This window comes from Lutra lutra, chromosome 3 (genome assembly GCF_902655055.1).
Source record: "Lutra lutra chromosome 3, mLutLut1.2, whole genome shotgun sequence".
NCBI lineage: Eukaryota > Metazoa > Chordata > Mammalia > Carnivora > Mustelidae > Lutra > Lutra lutra.
Genome location: NC_062280.1, coordinates 131,937,708 through 131,964,029, shown reverse-complemented (window position 1 = coordinate 131,964,029; position 26,322 = coordinate 131,937,708). Strand labels below are relative to the sequence as shown.

Genomic DNA, 26,322 nt, shown 5'->3' with positions numbered 1-26,322 from the left:
TTGAGAAAAATATGTATTCTGTTGCAGTGGGTAGGATTTTGCACATGTCTGTTAGGTGTAACTGATCTGTAAGTATTGTTCAAGTCATCTGGTTTCCCTACTGAACTTCCATCTGGCTGTTCTACCCATTATTGAAAATGAGGTACTGAAATGTCCTACTATTATAGACTCTCCTTATTTCTCCCTTCAATTCTGTCAATTTCCATTTGATATATTTAGGAATTCTGATGTCTGATATATAAAAAACTAATTGTTATATGTTCTTAGTAAATCGACCCTTTTATTCTTATGTATTATCCTTCTTTGTCTCTTTTAAAAGTTTTTCTGTCTTCCTTTGTAATTCATTCGGCCAATCTACATCCTTTGATTAGAGCATTTAATACACTTAACATTTTAAGTAATTACTAATAGGGAAGAACTTATTATTGCCATTTTGTGAACTGTGCTCTGCATGTTTTAAAGCATTCTCGTCCTTTATTTTTAAGTTCTGTTACTGACTTTCTTTGCATTTAATTTTTTTAATGAGGTGCTTTAATCCCCTTTTTAATTTCTTCTACATGAATTCCATAGATATTTTCTTTGTAATCATGGGGATTACATAAAATATCTTAAAGGTATAACAATGTTTTACACTGAACTTAAATTGCTACAATACCTACAAAAATAGCTTTACATCACTGTGACTCCCCCATGATTTATCTTGCTGTCACAAATTATATCTTTATATATTGTGTACCCATTAGCAAAGATTTAGTTATTTGTATGATTCGCCTTTCAAATCCTATAAAAGAAGTGAAAGTGGAGTTATCAACCAAAATTATAATAATACAGGTTTTGCTATTTTTTTTTTTTTTATTTTTTATTTGACAGATAGATCACAAGCAGGCAGAGAGGCAGGCAGAGAGAGAGGAGGAAGCAGGCTCCCTGCTTAGCAGAGAGCCCGATGCGGGGCTCAATCCCAGGACTCTGAGATCATGACCTGAGCCGAAGGCAGTGGCTTAACCCACTGAGCCACCCAGGCGCCCCCAGGTTTTGCTATTTATCCAGATATTTACCTTTATCGGAGAACTTTCTATTTTCTTGTGTCTTCAAGTTATTGTCATTTTGTTTCAAGTGGAAGGACTATCTCTGCCATTTCTTTTAGATTAGATCGAGTGATAATGAACTCTCTCAGTTTTTGTTTATTTGGAGAATTTTCTCTTCTCCAGTTTTGAAGACATTGGTGCTGGGTATAGTATTCTTGGTTAATGGTTATTTTTAAAAATATATTATCTCACTGCCTTTTGGTGTACGAGTTTATTGCTGAAAAATCTGTTGACATTCTTAGAGAACTTCTTTGTATGTGACAAGTAGCTTTTCTCTCATTGCTTTTGAGATTTTCTCTTTGTCTTCAACTTTTCTTGGTTGAATTATAATGTATCTTGGCATGTGTTTGTTTGGCTCCATGAAATTGTATTAAGTTTCCAGCCATTATCTCTTCAAATACATTCTCTGTCCCTTTTTGTCCTCTCTTTCTGGGACTGCCACAGATGCCCATATTGATCTGTCTGATAATATACCATAAGTCCCATAGGTTCTGCTCACTTTTCTCATTCTTTTTTCTCCTCTAACTTAGTAACTTTGCTCCTCCTCTAACTTAGTAATTTCAAATGACCTGTCTTCAAGTTCACTGACTCTCATCTGTCTTATCAAGTCTGCTCTTGAACCCCTGCAGTGAATTTTTCAATTAAGCTGTTGCATTTTTAAAACCCCAATTTTATTTAGTTCTTTTAAAATATCTCTTTGCTGATGTTCTTCTTTTGTTAATAAAATATTTTCATGATTTTCTTGTCAGTCCGTGTTTTCATTTAGTTCATTAAACATATTTAAGCAAGCTAAAAAAAATCCTTTGTCATATAAAATCAAAGGACTGCATTTCTTTAGGATCAGATTTTGGAAATTTATTTCAAAGGGTCATGTTTCCCTGTTCTTTGTAAAAGTTGCAAACTTTTGTGGAAATCTGGGCATTTGAAAAAAGTAACCTCTTCCAATCTTTATGAACTGTCTTTGTGTAAGGGAAGAACTTCATGGACTGGCTGGCTTAAAGATTCCCTCAAAACTTTCCCCATAATCTCATCCCCTCAACTGCCCACAGAACTGCATAGCTCCTCCATCACTAACATGCCATGTTACCTATTACTTCTTTTAGTAGGTATCAAAATCATGCCGCCATTTCCATCACTGTTTTGAGACAGGCAAGACAGAAATTAGTCTTTTGCACAGCCACCAGACAATCTAGAATGTTGCAAGGAATCTGTACTCTTTCCTTGCATTCTAAGGGAAAAAAATGGGAATTCAGTGATTTCCTCCTGACCATGCATGTCATGCTGCACTGGGGAGGAGGTGGCAGAAAGACAAAATACCATGGGATTTCTAACTTTTGGAGTATTTTCTTGGTAGCAGCAGTTTTTTAACTGGTTCTTACAGTTTTGTAAGTTTTATTCAGTGTTTCTATGGGGGAACCAAGGTCTGAAGCTTTCTGGTTTGGCATCTTGTTGATGTCACTCTCCATCTTTTCACTTTTTAATGCTGTCCTTTTGATAAACCAAAGTAATTCTTAGATGGTCAAATTTATCAACTACTAAATGTTATACTTTTGGGGGGGTCTAATTAAAGACATATTTTGACTTTAGAAATACAGATATTGTCCTGTATTTTCTTCTATAGGATCTGAAGTTTTGCTTTTTCAACCATCTTAGTATGACTTTTTGTGTATACAGTGAGGAAGGGATTTAATTATTTTAATTACCAAAAAGTTTTCCAATTGATTTAGCTGTATTTACTGCATTATTCGTCCATCTCCTTTTGTAATGACAGCTCTGTCACAGCCCTGTCCCTCTGAGTTGGGATCTGGTTCTGGATATTTATTCGGACACAGTGATCTGTTTAGCCCTGGGCCATTATACACTTTTAAAATTACAATAGCTTGCTCATCTTCAAAGTTATTTTGGTTATTTTCAACCATTCAACTATAGAAAATTAAGAGAAAAACTCATCAAATTCCATGAAAATAACCTGAGATTTCTGAAAATAAGTTCTTATTCAAGTGATGGATAATCATGGACAGAAATTACTTCTTTGTGAGATCATCTTCCTACCATGAACATGATATAGTTCACCATTACTTATGTTTTTAATGTCATTAAAAGCTTTTTACAACTTTCTTCTTAGAGAACATTAAAATACTTCTGTAAAATATAATACAGATAAGTTAAATGCATAAAACAGCTAATGAATTATTTTAGAATGAACACCCTTAAAACCTTTACATAAGTTGAAGAAACAGACTTTTGCCAAATTTCCCAAAAAGTCTCCTTGTGTCTTGCGCTATTCTCCTTACTTTCAACAAACTATTATCTAGTTTTTATGATAATCACTTCAGGGTTTTTTTTTTTTTTTTTTAAGATTTTATTTATTTATTCTGACAGAGAGAGACCCTGGGACTCTGGAGCTGACCTGACCCAGGCCACTGGGATCATGACCTGAGCTGAAGGCAGACGCTTTACTGACTGAGCCACCCAGGCGTCCTTCACTTTGTTTTTTTTTAAAAGCTCATCACCAAAATGACAGAATTATATGTATAAACAACTCAATTTTACTGATTTTTTGAGATATCTTTTAGAGCTGTTTTAGGCTACAGATCCCCTCATCTCTTCTTTTGCTATATAAATTATTTTGAAGAAACCAAGACATTTGTAGTTCAGAATTTCCACCAGTGTTAATTTTGATGACGGGATTCTCATGGCAGAGTTTATTTAACATGTTAGAAATATAGAATTAATCAGGTTCAGCTTTAATTAATTAACTAATTAGGTCAGCTGGTTAGTCTTGATGGGTGATAGTGTTTTTCCCATCTGGTTGTCTATATGTCTCTCCTCTGTGATGTTAACAGCAATTGATGCTATCTATGATCTATTAATTCCTGATTAATGATGTTAATGATCTAACCTAAATATCCATCACTTATCAGATACATTTATATTTCTATAAAAAGAAGACTTTCCTCATTAGTGATTTGATAACATAAATAACTTACATAGGAATAATGGGATAAATTTTTCCTTTTATTGATCAGTTTTTAAAATAATGAGTTGGTTCCCTATATTCTAAATTCAACTACATCATTTTAAAAATCAATCTTATGACTTACATATTTAAACACATCCATGCATTTTGATACATTGCAGTTATTAATTTACTGATGCTCAAAATGCCCCATCTTTAGCCAAGAAGATTGTCTTCAAGTTAGCTCCTGAGTCTTTCTGACAGTGTTTGGTATCTTCCTTGGTTTTGGTATCACCAAATCTTGCAAGCAAATCAAGAGCATTTACTGTTCCAGCTTTGAAATCACCCATTTCTCCAAGAAATTGGCTTCTTTCAATGGCAAATAATAATTCAAGACTACAATCTGGACTCTAGATATACTCAACTGCTACTAACTTGGTCACTGTTCTTAGGCAAAACAGTACATAGGACCGCAGTACATATGTGAGTGTGAGCGTGTGTATGTGTGTTGTGAGTGTGCACATAATAATTTAGCTCTTATAATGTTTCATTCAAATTCAAAACAGAATGATTTTGCTTAAACTGTGTTTTATATCTGCATTTCCTTTATTTAATGAGAATCCTGATTCTCAAAATAAAATGATTACAATATCAATAATTACTAATTGTTTTATACAACATGCAACAGTTTTATAAAAATATCAATAATGGCGCTACAAATATAATTAGTGTTCTACTTTTTTCAGTTTTCAGAGCATCAGTAAATTAATAACTGCCATTATACACCACATTCTCTCTCACATAACTAAAGGGTTAGTTCTCCAAAATACATGTATATTTGAGGGTTATCATGAGTCCCTATGTTTACACTCTGTAGTCGCTTCAGTTGCCTGACACTTATTCTACAGTAGATTCCTCAGGAGAGCCTCATAGGAATAATATTCCCCGAATTCTTGCATTTTAATAGTTTATCTGCAGTCTCTATACACAAAAGCCAGTTTTGCCATCATTTTCATTCCTTGACTATCTTAAATATCCTACTCCATTTTCTTCTGGCAGAAAATATGTCTGTCAAAAAAGTATGATGACAATTTGATTCTCTTTCTCCTATAAGTTAATCTGCATTTTAATCTAGATGCTATGGGTTTTCTTTTCCTTTAAAGTTTATTAATTGTATTAGATATGTCTCAATGTTTGTTGCCTGAGTAATTTTTCATTCAGTGTGCTTTTTAAATATATATTTTAAAAATCTTTTATTTTTATTTTTTTATTGTGTTATGTTAGTCATCATACAGTACATCGTTAGTTTTTGATGTAGTGTTCCATGATTCATTGTCTGCTTGTAACACCCAGTGCTCCATACAATACATGCCTTCCTTAATACCCATCATCAGGCTCATTCAACCCACCCAACCCCTTTCCTTCTAAAACTCTCCATTTATTTCCCGGAGTCCATAGTCTCCATTGGTTCTTCTCCCACTCCAATTCCCCCCCACCCCCCCGCCAAATTCCAGGAGTTTCCTTGAATGACTGATCTTATTATTTTAGAGTTCTTTTCTTTGGTTTTCTTTTTTGTAAACTCATACATATGTTCAATATTCTAAATCTGTCCTAGATTTTCTAGTCTCTTTAGTCATTTTTAAAAATTTATCATTTTTCTTTTTTACCTTCTATGTCTTTTATAGCCTTATCTGTTGAGTTTACATACTTCTTTATTTCTTCTAACTTAGTTTTCATTTCTAAAATTATTTTTCTCTTTATTTTCAATTATTTCCTAAGTTCTATCACATTTGTGAGATTCTCTAAATTCTGACATAAATTGTTCTTTCATATCCTGTATCTTTTCTAATGTCTTTTCAGCTCATTTACATACTTTTTGCCTTTTTTTTGGCCTGCTTTCATGGTCTGAGGGGGGTATATTCTACTTATTCTCATTTTTCTTACTGTAAAATGTGGGATTATGATCCTTTTTGTTACTTACTATTTTATGTTAAATTAATTTACCCAAACTTACAGGATAGCCCTTTTCCTTCTTTCCTCAGGTTCTAGAGATCCCTCTTCTGTTTTCATATAGTTTTCAAAAATATGACAACCTATTTTCTGAGAACTATCAGCTCTGCCTGTGTTCACAACCCAGTTTTATGTGGACTTTCTCTTTGACTCTCTTGCACTTCTGTTGCTCAATTTGTATTCTTTTCATATTAGTTTCTTCCCAATGTGGGCCTTTGTCTGGGAGAACACTACTTGGTTAATTACTTACAGGGCCTGGACGGCTTAGCCCCATCCAGCCTTATCATGGAACCCTTGGAATCATCTGCTATTATAGTGTGCAAAAGCCCTCTCTATTTTAGCTGCTGTTCTCAAATTGGCCCTCTGGGTTTACCAGTTAAGTACTTATAGACTATTTTCTTCAGAGCCATCTTGCTTTCCACCACTTTCTCCCTCCCTTCTGCTAACCCATGAGTTATCTTGTAGCTCTTATATCTCAACACAGTCATATTTTGGAGTATTGATGGGATACCTTGTCACCAAGTTTAATTGTAACCGTTCATTTGTTGTTGCTGTAGTTATTGTTTCAACATCTACTGTTCTGATTTTCATGGAGGAATTCGGGGTTATTTAAAAAGTATGCCCCTTGTTACTGTCTATACTGAATCTTCCATGTACATTTTTTGGTATTATTGCTATTTTAATAACTTCTGAAAATACATTTCAATCTATAATTTTTTAATTAAAATACACATATTCAAGTGTGCAGCTATACTGTTATGTAGCTATACTGTTACTATGTAATTATGTAGCTATACTGTTACTATGAATGACCCAAAGGTGAACTGGACTTCTTGATTAGGGTCATTCATTTTATAATAACATTTCAATGATGTTCTTTTGGTTGAGTGGAAATTCCATGCTATTATTTAAAAAATGCTAGGGACACCTGGGTGGCTCAGTTGGTTAAACATCTGCTTTCAGCTCAGGTCATGATCCCAGGGTTCTGAAGAGCCCTGAATCGGGCTCCTTGCTCAGTGGGGAGCCTGCTTCTCCTTCTCCCTCCACCATTCCCCCTGCTTGGGCTCTCTTGTTCTCTCTCTCTCTGACAAATAAATAACTAACTAAATAAATCTATCTTTAAAAAATAAAAATAAAGAAATGCTAGTCTTGGAAACTTAAATATTCTTATTATATAATTTTAATAAAACATTTATTAATGTCACCACAAGTATAATAGACACTTTAGTATAACATTTCCTGCACTGCCACCATCCCTTTCTAAGATGTTTCAACTTAAATGTATAGCTTCTAAAAGAGTCAGCCTATATATTACATCCAACTTTACCCTTCCCATCTACCCCAATATTAGCTGATTGTAACTGAGGTAGATACCAAAGCCAAGGCTGAGCCCCTCAGATCCTCTCTTCATAAACAGTGACTATAGTCAACTGATGAAAGACATTTACATTAAAAGCACATTTGGAGTCAGGATGGGATACTATACTGGGTCATGTTCCGATGACTAAAAATGTGAGGTTAGTCTGAGAAAGAAGTAAAAAATTGAGTTAATACACAGAGAGAAGCCAAGATAGAAAGCTTTATAAAGTTGCCTTGAGAGTCAAAGGGAGTAGGGTACTGACTCTCCTTTCCCATTTCAAGGCTGCCTTACGTCTACCTGTTTTTTTCATTTCCTGTCTTTGGTAGCTGTAAGACTTTCTGCTGTATCCTCATCATAATTAAGTTACCTTTAATACTCTTGTGAGTTCTTAATCAAACATAAATAATGCTTACAGAATATAAACAGTGATTTCTCAGGGACAATCTGCTATGGTAGAATAAGACAGAGTAAAGGATATGAGGTTAACACACACACACCCCTAAACATTTTCTCTTCTAATTAACTTAGGTGACTACTGATTCTTTATTACTAATGATAACTCTGGGCTCACTGTATTCCTTAGGACTCTTGAATAAAAATTAGCAAGATCTAATCTGCTTCCTGACAGCCTCCAATCTCCAACTGGACCCCTTCAGCACAACCTCCATTGCTGCAGCAAACCAAGCAAATATAACTGTTGGACCAAGGGTTGTTTTGTCATCTTCGGCTGGTGGATTTTGATACTTGCATACATAGCGACTCTAATTTTTACGCTTTAGTTTGCACCTTTGAAAGCTAGGATTTTCTTAGAGAAAGTTCACCAAGCTCCAAATAACCACTGTCTCCAAAAATCCTTAATTATTGCCATGAGAAAACACATACACACCAAAAGGCATATAAAAATAGGTACTGTCAATGAATGACCTTAAAATGTTAAGAATTTTATTAAATTAAGTACTCTAGAATCATACAATAGTAATAAACACAGATTGACTAATAAAAGTGACAGACATATTAAGAAAATGAAAGGACACCATTTTAGCTTGTATTTTAAAGGACATAGACAATACAAAATATCAATGATTATTTTATAAAAAAACTACATGAATACAAGCATAAATTAAGAACAAATGAATATAAAACAAATAAAGATGCAATTCAAACATACTTTATGGTTACGTGAAACTAAAAATAATTGCCTTCTCTTTTCTTAAGACATAAAATACCTTCAGTTATCCAAATCCAGCTTTGTTCTTAACATTTAGATATACATGATGAAGTCAAAAGCAGTGGGATATATTCATCATAAGCATTATTTTTAAATACTCAATGGCTAACAAAAAATATTTTTATCATGTAAATCTCCTGAGTCTTTTATAATAGTTTGACAGTTTTTCTTCTCAGAGGAGAAGAACAGTGTTTCAAATGAGAAAAAGGAGGAAAATAGAGGAGGAGGAAAAAGAAAGAATGACCAAGAATACATGTTCAAGAATGAGAACATGAAAGGACATGTATTTCCAGAGGCTGGGTTAGAGAGCAAGAATAGACCTTGGATGAGCAAAGCAGTCAGCTCACAGTTGCGGATGACTGATCAATACTGGGAATTCTTACCAAAGAACCCAACATTTTACTTGTCTGACCACCTCATTTCAAAACTTACCTCTACCAATATCAGTAACAAAAATAATTTTCTAGTCAAGTATAAAAGGAAAAAATACTAAATATTATGTACCAAATTAAGCTAGATAATACAATATAAACAATAAGATATTTCCTATTTATAAGTGATGAATAATTTTATCAAAATTGTATAAGTAAAATGGCACAGGATCACAGAAGAGAAGACATTAATTAGACTTAAGGAATCTGAAACAGAATTCAAAGGATGAGAATAATTTGGGGGAAAGAAAAAAGGAAAAAAGATCCAATCCAGAAGAGTTGTACAAAAACAAGGAAATGTAATATTGTGTACCTTTTTTTTCATGTTTAATTAATGTCTTCCATACAAGAGGACAGAGACTAGTTGAGTCTGAAAAGGAAAGTTATAGCTAAATTGTGAGGGATACAGAATGCTGTTCTGTTACACAGCAGATGTTTCTAGACTTTTAGATTGTATTGATCAGCAGAAATTTGAGGACATACTGTGTCAACCTTCTATTTAACAAATACAACTCAAAATCTAAAATTCTGCCATTTACTATCATCATTTTATTAAGCACAATAATTTTAACACAAAAAAGGAATACCAACATTATATCCACATAGTTTTAAAAATGGGGTATATTAAACTCTTTGGATGCAGAAAAGTTATAACATAAAATTGTATTCTGCCAGATGAACACAAAATGAACTTTCAACTCATAACATGTTCCAATGTTTCATTTTTAGCATAGTCACTTTTTTAAAAATCCAAGAGATATGTTCTTAATAGTCTTTCAACTCAACTCAAAATATTTTAGGTAAACTTAGGGAAGCCCAAGAAAAACAGCTCTCAATTACCTACCCAGCTTTTTCTCCTACCTTCTTACTGCAGTTCTGGGAAGAAATAAGAAAGACTACAGATGCCTGGTCATAGCAAATTCTGGAAAGGGGCTACCTATGTGGGGTCTTGCCCAACCAACAAAGAGCAGTTAAGTGTTATCTGATAGTAATTCCTTAGAGCCTCAAATTGTCACAAACTGTCACTGAGGAATCAGGAATGTGGTTCTTATAACTTAAAATAATTCCTTCCTTAGCTTTGGCTGCCAGAAAGCTTACTGCTGATTTGTGTCCCAGTTTTAATAGCACTATAAGGACCCATTATTAACATTTCTAAATTTGTTCTCTGTTTATTTTAGCATGTCTTGGACCACTATTTATATTTCCTTATATAAATTTGTCAAATCATTTTAGGAAAATATATACAGGAAAAATAAAAGACTTTTATTGAATGAAAAAACATTTAAGATTTATTTTTTCAATAATGTTTATTAATTTTTTTCTTATGGTAAAGTAACACATTATGAGGTCATTTTACTAAATATTCTCTCAGTCTAGAACACTTTTCTAGTAAGCTATATGACTAACCTCCTTTCAGTCTTTGCTTAAATGTAATTTTTACCATTGGTCTACTTAAAATTATAGAGCATGTTAGAAGATGGTAAATGCTATGTTAAAGGATAAGTTCAACACAGCGGTTTGGGATTCTAAAAATGGCAGAGACGGGCTGCAGTTTTAAAGAGAGTGATTTATTAAATAAACTGCAACCGACCTTGTCATTTTTAGAATCCCAAACCCCTGTGTTGGACTTATCCTTTAACATAGCATTGACCATCTTCTATCATGTTCTATAATTTATTTATTATGTTCAGTACTTACCTAAATGTCCTGTCCTTGCTGGAATATAAGCTCCACAAGGCAGGGATTTTTTTTTTTTTAAATAAGGTTGTTTTTTGTTTGTTTGTTTTTTTTATAAAGTAGAGTTGACACACAGTGTTACATTAGCTTCAGGTGTACAACACAGTGATTCAATAATTTTATATGTTCTACTATGCTCACCACAATGTAGCTTCCAACTGTTATTGTACAATGCTTTTATAATAATACTCACTGTATTCCCCTATGCTGTAATCTTTCATCCTTATGACTTACTCATTCCATAACCAGAAGCTTATCTGCCACTCCCCTTCACCCATTTTATCCATCCCCCATCCCCCTCTCCTCTGTCCACCACCAGTTTGTTCTATTTATGAGTCTGTTTCTGCTTTTGTTTTTTCATTTGTTTCCTTTTTTAGATTCTACATCTTTGTCTGTTATATACTAATACATTCCAAAGTACCTAAGACAATGCTTGGCCTAGAACAAGAATTTAGTGTTTAAAAAAAAAAAAAAATAGCTCACCTGTGTGTCCCTGTTCTAAGAACTTTATATGCATTATATAATTAAATCTTCACAAGAACCCTGGGAAGGAGGTGCTATCACTGATTATATTTTATAGAAAGAATGTTACGTTACAAAATGGCTAAATAATTCAAAAAGTTCAGAGAGCCCAGGAAGTAGTAGAACAAGGATTTAAACCCAGTCAGACTATTAACTATTACTGTCTCACCTAACAGAAAGAGACTGTGTAAAAGCAATTGAGACAATGATAGAATAATCATAGGAAAATGACAGTAAATAGAAAGTGAAAAGCAAAAAAACATACATAATGCTGCTAAATCAAGGAATAGTACCTAAAGCCATTATTTACGCACAGGAACATCTAGATATGGATTACCCCTTTCTGAAGTTCTTGAATATTTATAAAATGAACTTTTTAAAGAAATAAGACTTCAGAGAACCGTATTTTTAAAAGCTGCTCTAATACTGATACATAATAATCATTTTATCTGCTTTCCCTTCTCACTCCATTTAAGCAGCTGTTGAGTAAAAAAGACAATAACTTCATCAATTCCAGGTAAATATTTCTTTACATTTTTTCAGTTAAGAATTTTCATATTACAAATATTATAAGAATAAGAAATCACTTACAGAAGCAGGGTTCTTAGATTTGAAGGAAATTTTAGAGCATATTGCTTAGTAAACATACCATCCTCATGAAGGATACACTGCAGCCCTGGTAGACTAGGATTATAAAAGCCAGAGTCTCCTAGTCTAACACTTTTTCAAAATTCTCCATTCTGTTATGAGAACATGTTATTTTTAAAAATGAATAAGAAGAAAGCATGTATGACTATCTTATTAGAATTTGTGGAAGCAATGTCTTTATATTCTTTTGGCAATAAATATTCCTCCAGAAGTACAGATTATATCATGAGTAATAGATACATTATAGAAAACTAAAATAATTAGAATAGAGAGAGAAATCATACCTTCTATCAATAGCTCTTGTCCATGACTGCCAAGAAGTGTACGAGATAGGAATGGGGCAAAGTCTACAAAAATTTCACGAAGAAGAGGAGCAACTTTTTCTAAAGCTCTTTCAAGTTTTGCAGTGATGCTGTTGAAATTAAGACATAAACACTAGTAAATATAATTCAATACAAAAAGTCAAATAAAGTTAACTTCCAAATTAAAATCTTGAAAAATCATAAAAGTACAATTCTAACTCATGGAATAATAACAGCTTCAGTAGAGGGGACACCCTGTAGAGTTTCACATCAATCATAAGACTACACTAAAGACTGCAACCGAAGTAGAATGACCAGGGGTGCCTGGGTGGCTCAGCTGGTTAAGCCCAGGACTCCCAAACTGGGCTCTGGTCATGATCTCAGGGTCATGAGATCAAGCCCTCCCTGTGCTCAGTGGGGAGTCTGCATGATATTCCCTCTCTCCTTCTCCCTTTGCCTCTCCCTGCCACGCTCTCTAAAATAAATAAGCAAATCTTAAAAGAAAAAAACAAAAGTAGAATATTCTGTGAAAGGCAACTGGGATTCTTTAACCTGCATGGGCCACAGACTCTGCTCCTGGTTCTATTATCTTCCATGACTATCCTTCTATCTATGAAAGAAAACTGTTTTGAACACCTACTACATGGATCATTGTGTCAGTTACAAAGAATTAAACTTTGTTCTCTAGAGTTGCCTAAAAATTTCCTGAAAAGCTTGGTCTCCTCTTACCTGGGTCAAAGCTTTAGAGAAAGAACTTAGAGAGGAAACTGGTGTGGCACTTCCACAAATACTTCAAGAGAATATTCCAGAGGAACAAATTTGAGCAAGAAAAAGGGAACTGGGTGGGGCTTTGAAGACATGCTGAAGATACAGAGAATTCTCAATATTCTCCCTTACTCTGTTATTCCCGAACTAAGTAAGCACCTTCTTTATTTTTTTATTATCATGTTTAATTAGCCAACATATAGTATATCATTAATCATTGGTAATGCTGTTTAAACACAGACTCCTAGAACCCCACCCCCATAACTTCTGATTCAGCAGGTCTGGGTGTACTGTGAGAATCTGCACTTCTAACAAATTCTCAGGTGGTTTGCTACTGCTGATCCAGGAAACTCACTTTGAAAATACCTGTTTTAATGAGAGTATTTACTACTAGTAAATTGTAATAAAGCAGCAAAGGGAAGGCTACCTGAAGTCATAAAATAATCATAACTTATCTATGATTGTAGTGAATACAGACAGAACTCCTTTTTTATATCTATTAATTAATACATTCCTTCTAATCTCCAAGATCATGTCCCATAACTTCCCAGCTAACATAATAATCCCCTCCTCTAAGGAAAGATGAGTAAGAATGTTAAGAGCAAACCTATGAACAGGGGATAAATCTAGATGTTATTATTTGTTTCTGTACCTAAATTCTCAGTGAAGCATGAATACTTTTATTTAAGAATAATTAATAAGAATGAAATTAAATTTAGAAAATTCTTAGATGTATAAAAAGGTTCACATCATAGTTATACTATTGTAATATATTATTATCTAATTAAATTCAGGTATATTTCTTCCCCAGGTTATGACTTTTTTCCATAATTTATGGGTTTCTATATGACTTACAGGCTTCAAAATTACAACAGTATTGTTCTGGGTTACATATCAAATAGAAACTTCAATTAATTTAAAAACTAATCACATAAGTGTGTGCATACATGTGTATTAATGACTTAAGGGTAAGGGATAAAAAGGAATCCCTACAATAGTATAAAACTCAAAAGAATATTAAATGATACTCTTATATATCATTCTGTAACCATAATTTTAATATTCTAATGGAGAACAATGTAACATTTTACCCAGCAAGAAATCAAAGGCTTTAAGTACAGAAAATCATCATCAAATAATACTGCCAGATTTAGCTATCAAACAACAGCCTATTCTAAGTGGAAAAGTTGCACCATCACTTTTTTACAGTGAAGAAAATGGATAAGTTTTAGTTGTTGTCATTAATATTTATAGATTCCACACAACGTATTTTAAAGGAAAGTAAACATCAGATAAAGTATGTGATCCTCATCTTTACACAATTTAAATTCTCAAAGAACATGATATAAATATAGATCTCAGCTTAATACCCTCCTCTATCACCAGGCAAAGAACACCAATCACCAAAACAACAACAACAACAACAACAACAACAACAACAAAACCCTGATATTTCATTTCTCATCTGAGAAAGTACATAATGTAGAACTTCTTTTTCTCAAGGCATAGCTGAAAAATTTATCTGTTAACATGTTTAAAAAAAAAATTTAACACTAGAGAACTCCTTGGCCTTATGTCCTATCAAAATAAATGAGTTATTCTCTTCATTTTGAATATAATTTTTTTAAACAGTACATGTAATAACTACCAGAAAACAAAGTTTTTTGGCAAATTATTTTGTAAGAAAAATTGGCATATTTTACTTGATTTAAGGAAAAAGATTAATAATTTTTCAGTTTCATTTGAAAGCTTATTTTCATTTATACAAGAAACATTAATTCAGTAAAAGATACCTTATGCACAAAAAAATTTGAGGTTTCAGGACATGGGTAATTTGCCCTGTATAGTCTTGAGTGAGATTTATAATCTTAACACTCTAGCAACTTCTTAGTATTTAGGAAAGTTCTTGGGCCAACTCCAGGCTGACATGCATTCTCTCGAGCTTCTCATTTCTCTCCTCCTACTCAATTTTTTTTTTCATTCCCTTCAGTCACATTAATGATGCTTACGATGTTATTTTGACATTGGCTATTTTTCTTGATAGCTAAGTGCAAATTCTTTAAAGAGGGAGAATTACTGATTTCCATGAAGAAAACTACTGTTGCAAGTTGGGTAATTTATCAACCACTCTCACAAACTTTCCAACTACAAAAACAAAATATCCAAAGAAAATAATAATGCTTTAGATGAAATGTTAAAGCATCAATGCCTGTATTAAGATAACATGATTTAAAACAGAAGAGTTTTATTATTATGGTTTTTAAAAACACAATTATGTATTGGTTTTTACTTACATTAAGAAAATCTCATTTACAGAGATTTACAGATTCTAAGAAATTTTATGAATAAAGATATAATTGTTTCATGATAGGAAAAAATGTATGAAAATCCATCGAATCTTGCCGACTATAACTGACCTCAGGACATAACAAAAGCTAAAGCGACTAACTAATTTAATCAGCAGAAAAACGTAAGATTTTTGTCTCACTTTCTAAATTAATCTCCTTACAAACATGTTTCACTACAAAGTATTGATTATTTTCAAATGTTATATGCTTTAGAATTCTAGAAAAACACAGTAACTTTACTTTCATTTAGGACACTGCTTATGTTGTGAGTACTATTTACACTTTACACTTATGCCACTTAATACATTTATAATTCTTACTTTTGGTTTTAACTTTTTGTATTCTCCTAGGTCCTTAACATATCATAAATATAACAAATACTTAATTTAATTTTGTACATTAAAATTCTTAAATTTCTTCATTCCTTAAATCATATAAAATGGTTATATATAATAATAAAATCTAGAATGAAAATAATTATGTAACTTTAAGCAATGTACATAATAAGAGAGCTTAGATATAAAGGAAATTATTACACTAGTGAATTCCACAATAGATTTCATTAATCAAATGTTCCTGGGTAAGTTAGGAAATATGAGCATAGGTAAATGAAGTGATTTGCTTAAGTAAAATTAGATAAAAAGAAAAGATTAGGAGAATATTAATGACAGCAAAACCGTAAATTGTAAAGTTGAATTATTGACTGGCTATATGCCATGACTAGGAAATGACAAACACTAACTTAAAATACTTTGTTTAGCTTTCACTAAGCTTCTAATGTGAAATATAGATACATATATTTAAGAGAGAGCAAGCACGAGTAGAGGGGAGAGGCACAGGGATAGGGAGAAAGAATCTTAAGCAGTCTCCATGGTTATCAGGGAGCCCGACCAGGGAATCAATCTCATGACCCTGAGATCAGAACCTGAGCTGAAATCTAGAGTCAGACATTTGGGGTGCCTGGGTTGCTCAGTGGGTTAAAGCCTGTGCCTTCGGCTCAGGTCATGATCCCAGGGTCCTGGGATGGAGCCCTGCGTCGGGCTCTCTGCTCAGCCGAAGGCCTGCTTCCGTTCCTCTCTCTCTGCCTGCCTCTGTGCCTACTTGTGATCTCTGTCTGTCAAATAAATAAATAAAATATTAAAAAAAAAAAAGTCAGACGCTCAACGAATTCAGCCACCCAGGCATCCCTAAAATATAATTTAACATTAGATAGCTGATGAGTAAATGCATCCTGAATCTCAGATTCTATAACCCTATGACTACTGCTTAACAGTTTTTCTCAACTATAACTTTTTATGGTTACCCTAATCAAAACATGAAAGTGAAAAAATGTTTGCTTACTTTATTCCTCATGATCTTTTAAACTAAAAACTGACATTTTCTCCTTATTCTTTTTTGAAAGAATCACATACATTTTTAAGTGCATGAGTACAGGTGAAGAAAATAGATGAACTTACAGAAAACTAAACCTAAATAGAATTCTTTTGCATGCAAGAGGTTTACTCTATATGGTAAACTAAATTCCAAATACATACTTTTCAAGTTTTAGGAAATGTAATGCTGGAATGTCTTTAGATAAGTATAAAGGCTTTTTGAAAGGCATGTTGGAAATTGTTAATTACATGTGTTTTAGATAGAAAGAAAACAAAACAAACAAATGGATAAATTCCTCCTTTCTAGTCAACTAGTCCAATAAAATATAACTGTTGCAGAAAAGACACAAAGCCCTGCCTGCACCTTCTTCCCCATAACCTCTATGGAACAAAGGGTTTATACATCTCAGAAAAGAACAGCAAGCCCTGCCACTTCCAGGGTAGCAGAGAGACTCTTTTGAAGCTGGAGAAAGGAACAGAAAAAAACTCTATTCTAAGGGAAGGCAAGAAAAAATCCCGAGTTCTAATAATCAGAGATTCTCCAACTACTTGGAAATGGGCAGGATCAGTGAAAAATCCTACTTCCAAGACCCAGGGCAATACCTGCCTAAAACCAAGTCTGAACCAGAAAAACAGGAAACAACTCCATGTCCACCGAAAACCAGGCTTGCAAGTACCCAATACAAATAACAGAAGCCTACTACTGTAGAAGGCGCCACGGTGTAGAGGACTTCGTTAAAATGCAGGCTTAAAGGAAAGCCTAAAAATCAGGGGAGAATAGGGTAAAACATTCTGACAGACCAGCCCCCAGATAAAGACAAGGTACACGTAAAAGAATTTAAGGCATGTGATGCACTGAGAGTAACTAAAACAAGAAAACACAGTATCTCAACTGCTGGGTAGAATGACTTAACCTACAACATTAAAGGCCCAGCATAAGAGGCAAGCCCATTGCCAGAATAAATACTATGAATGTCAGTTATTACCACCCTCTATATAATGTCCAGCTTTCGATCAAAAAGCATAAGATATTACCACCCTCTATATAATGTCCAGCTTTCAATCAAAAAGCATAAGACATACAAAAAAGGAAAACTGACAGATTCACAAACTAACAGAACGAGAATCACAGATAAACCATGTGTTAGAACTATCAAAGAATTTAAAATAACTATTATTAATATATTAAGAGTTAATAGTTGAAAAGATAAGTCCACATGCATAAACTGATGGGGAATTTTAAAACAAAGTAAGAAACTGTAAAAATGTTAGAATAAAAAATATAGTAAAAGAGATAATAATGCCTTCAATAGGCTTATCAGTAGACTCAATAAGGTTAAAGGAGAATTAGTGAATTTAAAGATAGGCCAATTAAACAAACAAAAAGAGAATAAAAGAATATGTAAAAAGAGAGAGAGAGAAGAGAGTGTGTTTGCAAGTGAAATGAAGAACTATGGAAGAGTATCAAACAGTCTGTCATTAAAATCCTAGAAGCAGAAATGCAGTAAGCCAAATAATGGCTGCTCAAATGTGTCTAAACCATAATCCTTGGAATTTGTGAGTACAATAAAATTCAATACACATAATCATAGCAACTCTTGGTTAATTATAAACACAAGAGATGTCTTATATTTGATAAAGTATCTTTAGTAAATAGAGAGGAGGCATCATAATTAATCATGCTCAAAGCTTTCCATCTAAGATGAAGAAAATGCTTTTTCTAACCACTTTTATAGAAAATTGCATTGGAGGTACTAGGTGGTACTATAAGACAAGAAAAAAAAAGGTGCAAAGATTACAATAGGGGATAAAACTACCAATATTCTCAGATGAAATGACTGTATATACATATTTATTTAGAAAGAATTATAGATAAATAATTAGGAATAAAAGTAGTTAAAAGTTTCAGGATATTAGTTCAATATACCAAAATGGATTATATATGCCAGCAAACAATTAAAAATGAAATTTATAAAAGAAATAATTTACAATATAAAATATCAAATTCCATTTTTCACCTTGAAGGAATAAGATAGTTTAGAATTACCTCCCACACTATTAACTAGAAATAGGTACAAAATACAGACAACAGCTGTTTTCAGGCAACAAAAGTAGCACAAGACCATAAACCCAATGAATTGATTTCCACCATCATTCAGGTTTCTTGCATGGAGGTATTTCCCTTATTAGGGCAAATACAGAACCCAGCAACAATTCTGGGTTGAAAAGACTAAAACCACAGTTCAGGCAGGCCAAGGTGAATAGAATTTGGAGGACAGAACACCCAAGAGGAAAAAGTTATAAAGAGAAATAATTCCAATAATTGGAGTCTTCACTTGAATAACAATCTATATATGTGACATCTGAAAGCTCCCAAGTTTAGAATTAGGACAAATTCTGAGGGAAGAATAATTATGAAAGAGCTATAACACAAACATTTCCTATAGCTCACAAAGGGCTGAGAAATGTCTGTGTTCCCTCCCACCAAATGAAAAGACCTCATTAAATACATTGAACATTCAGGAGAAATCCCAGCACACTTTCTTAGTGTAACAAAATTAGCCCAGGAATAAAGGCCACTCTGGACTTGCCTTAAAATACCTTAAAAGCATGCCTCATATGGAGGCATAGTCTTTTGAATAAATAGTGCTGGAGCAACTGAACAATCATAGACAAAAATACAAACCTCAATATAAACCTCACACCTTATACAAAAATTAGCTCAAGATGGGTCACAGACTTAAAAGTTAAACTGTTTATGAAGCCACGGAACTTTATGGAAAACATATGAGAAAATCTTTAGGACTCAGTGGGGGTAAGAATTCTTAGACATGACAGCATGGTAAGTCAGAGTACAACAAAAATTCAGTTTTCCTTTGCCAAAGACCCTATTAAAAGGATGAAACAAGAAGCCACAGTCTGGAAGAAAACAACTGTAAACCACATTTCTGAGAAAGGCCTAGTATTTAGAAAATATGATGAACTCTGAAGGCTTAAAAATAAGAAAGCAATCCAATTATGAAATGGGCAAAAAATATGAACAGATATTACAATGAAGAGAAATTTTAATACTGATGAGAAAAAGCACACAAAAAGATGTTCAGAATCATCTACTAGGAACATAACAAATTAGGAGCACAATGAGGTATCAGTACATACCTACCAAATGACTTAAAAAAAAAAAGACAACACCAAATATCAGTAAAAATGAAGAGAAACTGGATTATGTATACACTGCTGGTAGAAGTTTTTTTTTTTTGGTTTTTTTTTTTTTTTTTTTTTAGAGAGAAAGTATGAGAAGGGGGAGGGTCAGAGGGAGAAGCAGACTCCCTGCCAAGCAGGGAACCCGATGTGGGACTCGATCCCAGGACTCCAGGATCATGACCTGAGCCGAAGGCAGTCGCCCAACCAACTGAGCCACCCAGGCGCCCCTGGTAGAAGTTTTTTTAAATAAAACTAATGAGGTACTTATCATAAAACTCAGTAATCTCACTCTTCAGCACTTATTTTTTTTAATTTTATTTATTTATTTTTTTAAAAAGATTTTTATTTATTTATTTGACAGAGAGAGATCACAAGTAGATGGAGAGGCAGGCAGAGAGAGAGAGAGGGAAGCAGGCTCCCTGCTGAGCAGAGAGCCCGATGTGGGACTCGATCCCAGGACCCTGAGATCATGACCTGAGCCGAAGGCAGCAGATTAACCCACTGAGCCACCCAGGCGCCCCTCTTCAGCACTTATACTAGAGAAATGAAAACTTATGTTTACAAAAAAAAAAAAATTGTTCATTGCATCTTTTTTCATAAAAGCCAAAAACTAGAAAAAAACTGAATGGCCTTTAATGAGTGAATGGTTGAATGAACTGTCATATACCCATACCACGGAATACCACTAAAAAATACAAATGGAAGGATCTATTGAACAAGTTGGATGGATCTCACAGCTTTGCACTTAAATGAGAAAAGGTCAATTTCAAAATGCACCTCTAAAACACCTATGAGTCAAAAAAAAATTATAGGGAAATTTAGAAAAAAATACTGAATGAAAATTAAAATATTACAATGAAATTTGTTAAACATAGGTAAAACAGTCCTTTAAGGAAAAGTTGTGGCTTTAAAAGCTCATATTAGAAAAGAAGATCTAAAATCAATGGTCTAAACAAGGGGTCAGTAAGTGTTTTCTCTAAAGGGTACGGTAAATATTTTAAGCTTTTAGACAATACTATAGAGAGGTTACAACAACTTAACTCTGCCATTGTAATGTGAAAGCAATCACAAGCAGTATATAAACAAATTATATGACTATATACCAATAAAAGTTATTTTTGACATAAACTGGTGGGAGGCAGATTTAGCCCATGGGCCATAGCTTAGACTCCTATTATCAGTTTCCATCCAAAGACTCTAGAAAGAGAAAAAAAAGTAAGCCTCAAATAATGAAAAGGAATTAGTAAGAGCAGAATTCAGTGTAATAGAAAACACACACACACACACACACACACACACACAAAGAAGCTAATAGCTAATTTCTAGGAAAAAATCTAATATTGAAAAATCAATAGCTATTCTAATACTGATAAAATGAGGAAAAGATATTAATTAACAAAATCTGGAATGAAGGAGAGAACATCAATAGAGATCCTACAAATATTTTATTCTATTTTAAAAGAATGAATTTATTTGCGAGACAGAGAGAGAGTGAGAGAGAGGGAGAGAAGCTGAAGAAGGCACAGAGGGAGAGGGAGAAGCAGACTCCCCACTGAGCAGGGAACCCAAGAACCTGGGATCACAACCTGAGGTGAAGGAAGATACTTAACCAACTGAGCCACCCAGGCACCCTACAAGTATTTTAAAATAATAAAATATAAAAACTTTATGGCAATTAATCCAACTATTTAGATAAGATGGCTAAATTTTTAAAAGTCATCAATGACCAAAACTGATGCCAAAAAACCCCACCCCCCCAATAAGCAAAATAAGAATAGTCACTTATCCATTAAAAAAACTTAATTTGTAATTTAAAACTCTCCCATAAAGAAAATTTCATTTTGATTTGGCACCACTGGTGAATTTTCAAACGCTTAAGGATAAATATCACTAAAACTACAAATGACACTACCTTACACCTTGAAAATAATAAGGAAACTACAGATAATATAATTATTGAGTTAAGAATAGTTCTAAACCACCACAGTCTACTAAAATTAAGTGGATTAAGCAAAGCTACAGGATATAAAGTCAAATATGCAAAAATATGGTCTGTCTTTTTTTTTTAAAGATTTTAAAAATTTATTTATTTGACAGACAGAGATCACAAGTAAGCAGAGAGGCAGGCACAGAGAGAGGAAGGGAAGTAGGCTCCCCACCGAGGAGAGAGCCTGATGCGGGGCTCGATCCCAGGACCCTCAGATTATGACCTGAGCCGAAGGCAGAGGCTTTAATCCACTGAGCCACCCAGGCACCCCAACTTGTCTTTCTATACACAATAAACATCCAGGTAACATGTTTCATTTTTCTTTGCTCTACTGAGGTATAATTGACACAGGCAGTCATCAATTTCCTCTGTGTTAAGATAAATTTATTTGCATTTTGTATAAATGGAGACATACAGTATTGGCACTTTTTTGTTTGCCTTTTAATTCAAAATTGGAAATTTAAAGTAAAAATTTTAATTAGAATATCATCAAAGACAATTAAAAATAATAAAAATGACAAAAGTAAGCATAAGACCTTTACAATGAAAACTACATTAAGTTGCTGAAAGTAAAGATCTCAGTGAATGGATATAGATAATGTTCAAAGATTGGAAGACTCAATATTATGAAGACATCAATTCTCCTTAAATTTAAAGATTCAACAAAATCCTAATTAAAACTGCAGCAGTTTTCTTTTACAAACTGTCAAGTACAAACAAATTCTAAAATTTATATGAAAATGCCAATAACCTAGGACAGTCAAGCAACTGTAGGAGGGCAGAGAGTTAGAAAACTTGTACAACCTGCTTTAAAGATTTACTGTAAAGTTGCAGTGAAGAAGACAGTAAGATATTGGCATAAGAATAGCCATATAGGTCATGGAACAGTATGGAATCTAGAAATAGATCCACACATAGGTGGTCAACTGATTTTAAACCAGTGTGCCAAGATAATTCAATGGTGCTGAAAAACTGATATGAAAATGAATAAAAACAAACCCCAACATTTTCCCCACCATACACACAGAAATTAAATAAATGGATCACAGACCTAAGTATAAAAGCTAAAAACTATAATTTTAGAAGAAAATGTAAGAATATATTCATGACTTTGGGGTAAAGATTTTTTAGGACACTAAGACACATACCACAACAGAAAAGACTTTTGAAACAATGGACTTTATCAAAATTAGAAAGTTCCTATTCTAAACACTTTTCACAAAATAAAAATATAAAAGTGAACAGAAAAAATTATGCAGTCTAACAGAGGACATATATTCAGAATATATAATGAACTCTTACAACTCAGTGAGAAAAACAATCTAATTTTTTTTGAACAGCAAAAGATTTCACTGGCCCATAACACATACAAAAAAACAAACCTTCTCACCATTAATCATTAGGAAAACTGAAAATAAAACCAAATGAGATATGCTTACCTAGCCAATATAAAGCCTTAAATTAAAAAGATTAACAATACCAGTGTTGACAAGAATGGAGAACAAATTGGCACTTCTACACATTGTTGACAGGAATATAATATGATACAACCACTTTGCAAAATAGCAGTTTTTTATAAGGATAAGCATATACTTACTATACAACCAGCAGTTTTACTCTAATTATTTACCCAAGAATGTATGTCCAAGACAAGCCTTATACTCAAATACCCATAGAATATTAAATGTCCACAGAAAACAAAAAGAAATTGATAAATCTCAGAATCTCAAAAACTGAGTGGAAGAAAATAGAGACACACATAAAAATATATTCTGTATGATTCCATCTACATGAAACCCTAGAAAAGTCAAATTTAAGTTACACTATTAAAAAGTACATAAGTCCCTATGACCCTGCAATTGCACTACTGGGTATTTACCCCAAAGATACAGATGTAGTGAAAAGAAGGGCCATCTGTACCCCAATGTTCATAGCAGCAATGGCCACGGTCGCCAACCTGTGGAAAGAACCAAGATGCCCTTCAACGGATGAATGGATAAGGAAGATGTGGTCCATATACACTATGAAGTATTATGCCTCCATCAGAAAGGGTGAATGAATACCCAACTTTTTTATCAACATGGACGGGACTGGAAGAGATTATGCTGAGTGAAATAAGTCAAGCAGAGAGAGTCAAGTATCATATGGTTTCACTTATTTGTGGAGCATAAGAAATAACACAGAGGACATGGGGAGATGGAGAGGAGAAGGGAGTTCAGGGAAATTGGAAGGGGAGGTGAACCATGAGAGACTATGGGCTCTGAAAAACAATCTGAGGGTTTTGAAGGGGCGGGGTGGGAAGTTGGGTGAGCCTGGTGGTGGGTATTATGGAGGGCGGGTATTGCATGGAGCACTGGGTGTGGTGCATAAACAATGAATTCTGGTACACTGAAAAGAAATTAAAAAAATAAAAATAAATTTTTTAAAAGTACATAAGTGTTTGCCTGAGGCAAAGATGAATGAATACATATGGAGCAAAAGGGAGCTTTCTGGGGTAATGGGTGGTTTTATAGGTATATAAACTGATCAAAACTCATTAAAATGATAAAGTCCGTTGTTTCAAAAGTATACTCGAAAGGAGTATTTTTATTGAGTTGAAACTATAAATAAAGGTCTCAATAATATTGATTTGAAAACTAACTAGAGAAAAACAATAAATACAAAATATTAAAATCCTAAGAATAAATGAAATAGGAACGTGTAAATTTCTGCCTAGAAAACTAAATATTGTTACTAGGAAAAACTCAAAAACAAAACGAAGAAATGGGAAGAATATATGATGCTCATAGTTTGAAAATTTCAGTACTGAAGGAGATCTATACATGCAATATAGATTTTAGTTGTACTAGATCCATGAATACCATTCATAGCCAAACTCCATCAAGATTTTTTAAATATGGATACTGACAAACTGATTCTAAAAATTTTTTTTTTAAGATTTTATTCATTTATTTGTCAGAGAGAGAGAGGGAGAGAGAGCAAGCACAGGCAGACAGAATGGCAGGCAGAGGCAGAGGGAGAAGCAGGTTCCCTGACGAGCAAGGAGCCCGATGTGGGACTCGATCCCAGGACACTGGGATCATGACCTGAGCCGAAGGCAGCTGCTTAACCAACTGAGCCACCCAGGCGTCCCAAACTGATTCTAAAATTTAAATAGAAATGCTAAGTATCAAGAATATTTCAGACTTTATCGAAAAAGAAAAGGACCAAAGTGGAAAGATCTTATTCAACCAGATACTGACCTTTATTAAACCTAAAGCTAATTATGACAGTATGGCACAAGGACACACAGGCAAATGGGGCAGAGCTGAGTGGCAAACCAAATCCAGCATTTAGGGGCACTTGATCTGTGACAGAGTGGCAGAGATAGGAGGACGGAAGAGTTTTTTAAGTAAATGATGCTGGGTCATCTTGACATTCATATTACTCTACCTCCATTAAATTTACAGAACTCAATTCTAAATGGACTGTATGTATAAATATAAAAGATAATAAAGCAGCCAGAAGATAAGGTGGGGAAAACGTAGGCAAAAATTTCATCTATAATAGAAAAAGCACTAAGAAAGACTTGACAAATTGAGTTTCACTAAAATTACAACTTCTGTGGACCCAAACAGAGCATATAAATGAAGAGAGAAGTCACAGAATGGGAGAAGATATATATAAAACATATAATCTTCAAACGAGCCATTTTCAAATACATAAAGAACCTTACAAATTACTAACAAGAAGAAAAACAACTCAATTTTTAAAAATGGGAAAGAGATTTCAACAGGCAAATCACAAAAGAATAAAACCAAAAGACCAATAAATATGTACGGAGATGCTCACCCATTAACCACAAGGAAAATGCAAACTACAAATACGAGGAAATACTTCCACCAAAAGTCTAAAATATAAGAGTGACTGTACTAAGTACCATTGAAGTTATGAAGAAACAGGAACTCTCATACGCCACTGCAGAATTAGTAAACTTTCATAAGCACTCTGGGAAATTGTTTGGGATTATCTAGTAAAACTGAACATGCACAATCAAGTGAATCAGCAATTCTACTCCTTGTTATTTACCCCACAGACATGCACGCAAGCAAACGTGTGGCACACTCAAGAGTAATGTGCAAGCAGCATCACTGCATAAAAAGCAGCATTATTTGTAATAGTCTAAACCTAGAAAATTCCAAAATGCCCATCATCGGTAAAAAAGACTAGTAAATTATAGTATCCAACCACAAAGGAATAAAAATGGAATAAAAATAAACTATTACTACATGCAACACAGATGAATCTCATAAACAAGGTTGAACAAAAGACGCTCCAAAACAAAAGAACATGTACTGTGCAATTTCATTTACATAAAATTCAA

General features: G+C 33.6%; 1 protein-coding gene across 13 annotated transcripts in view; it reads right to left on the bottom strand.

The window, feature by feature from the left end:
- Positions 1-26,322, bottom strand: part of NBEA (neurobeachin) — a 677,938-nt gene that overhangs the window by 380,464 nt on the left and 271,152 nt on the right. For all 13 annotated transcript variants that reach the window (XM_047723145.1, XM_047723148.1, XM_047723152.1 and 10 more), the window contains one exon: positions 12,265-12,392. In XM_047723145.1, coding sequence (XP_047579101.1) covers positions 12,265-12,392 — 128 coding nt within the window. The remainder of the gene's footprint in view (positions 1-12,264; positions 12,393-26,322) is intronic.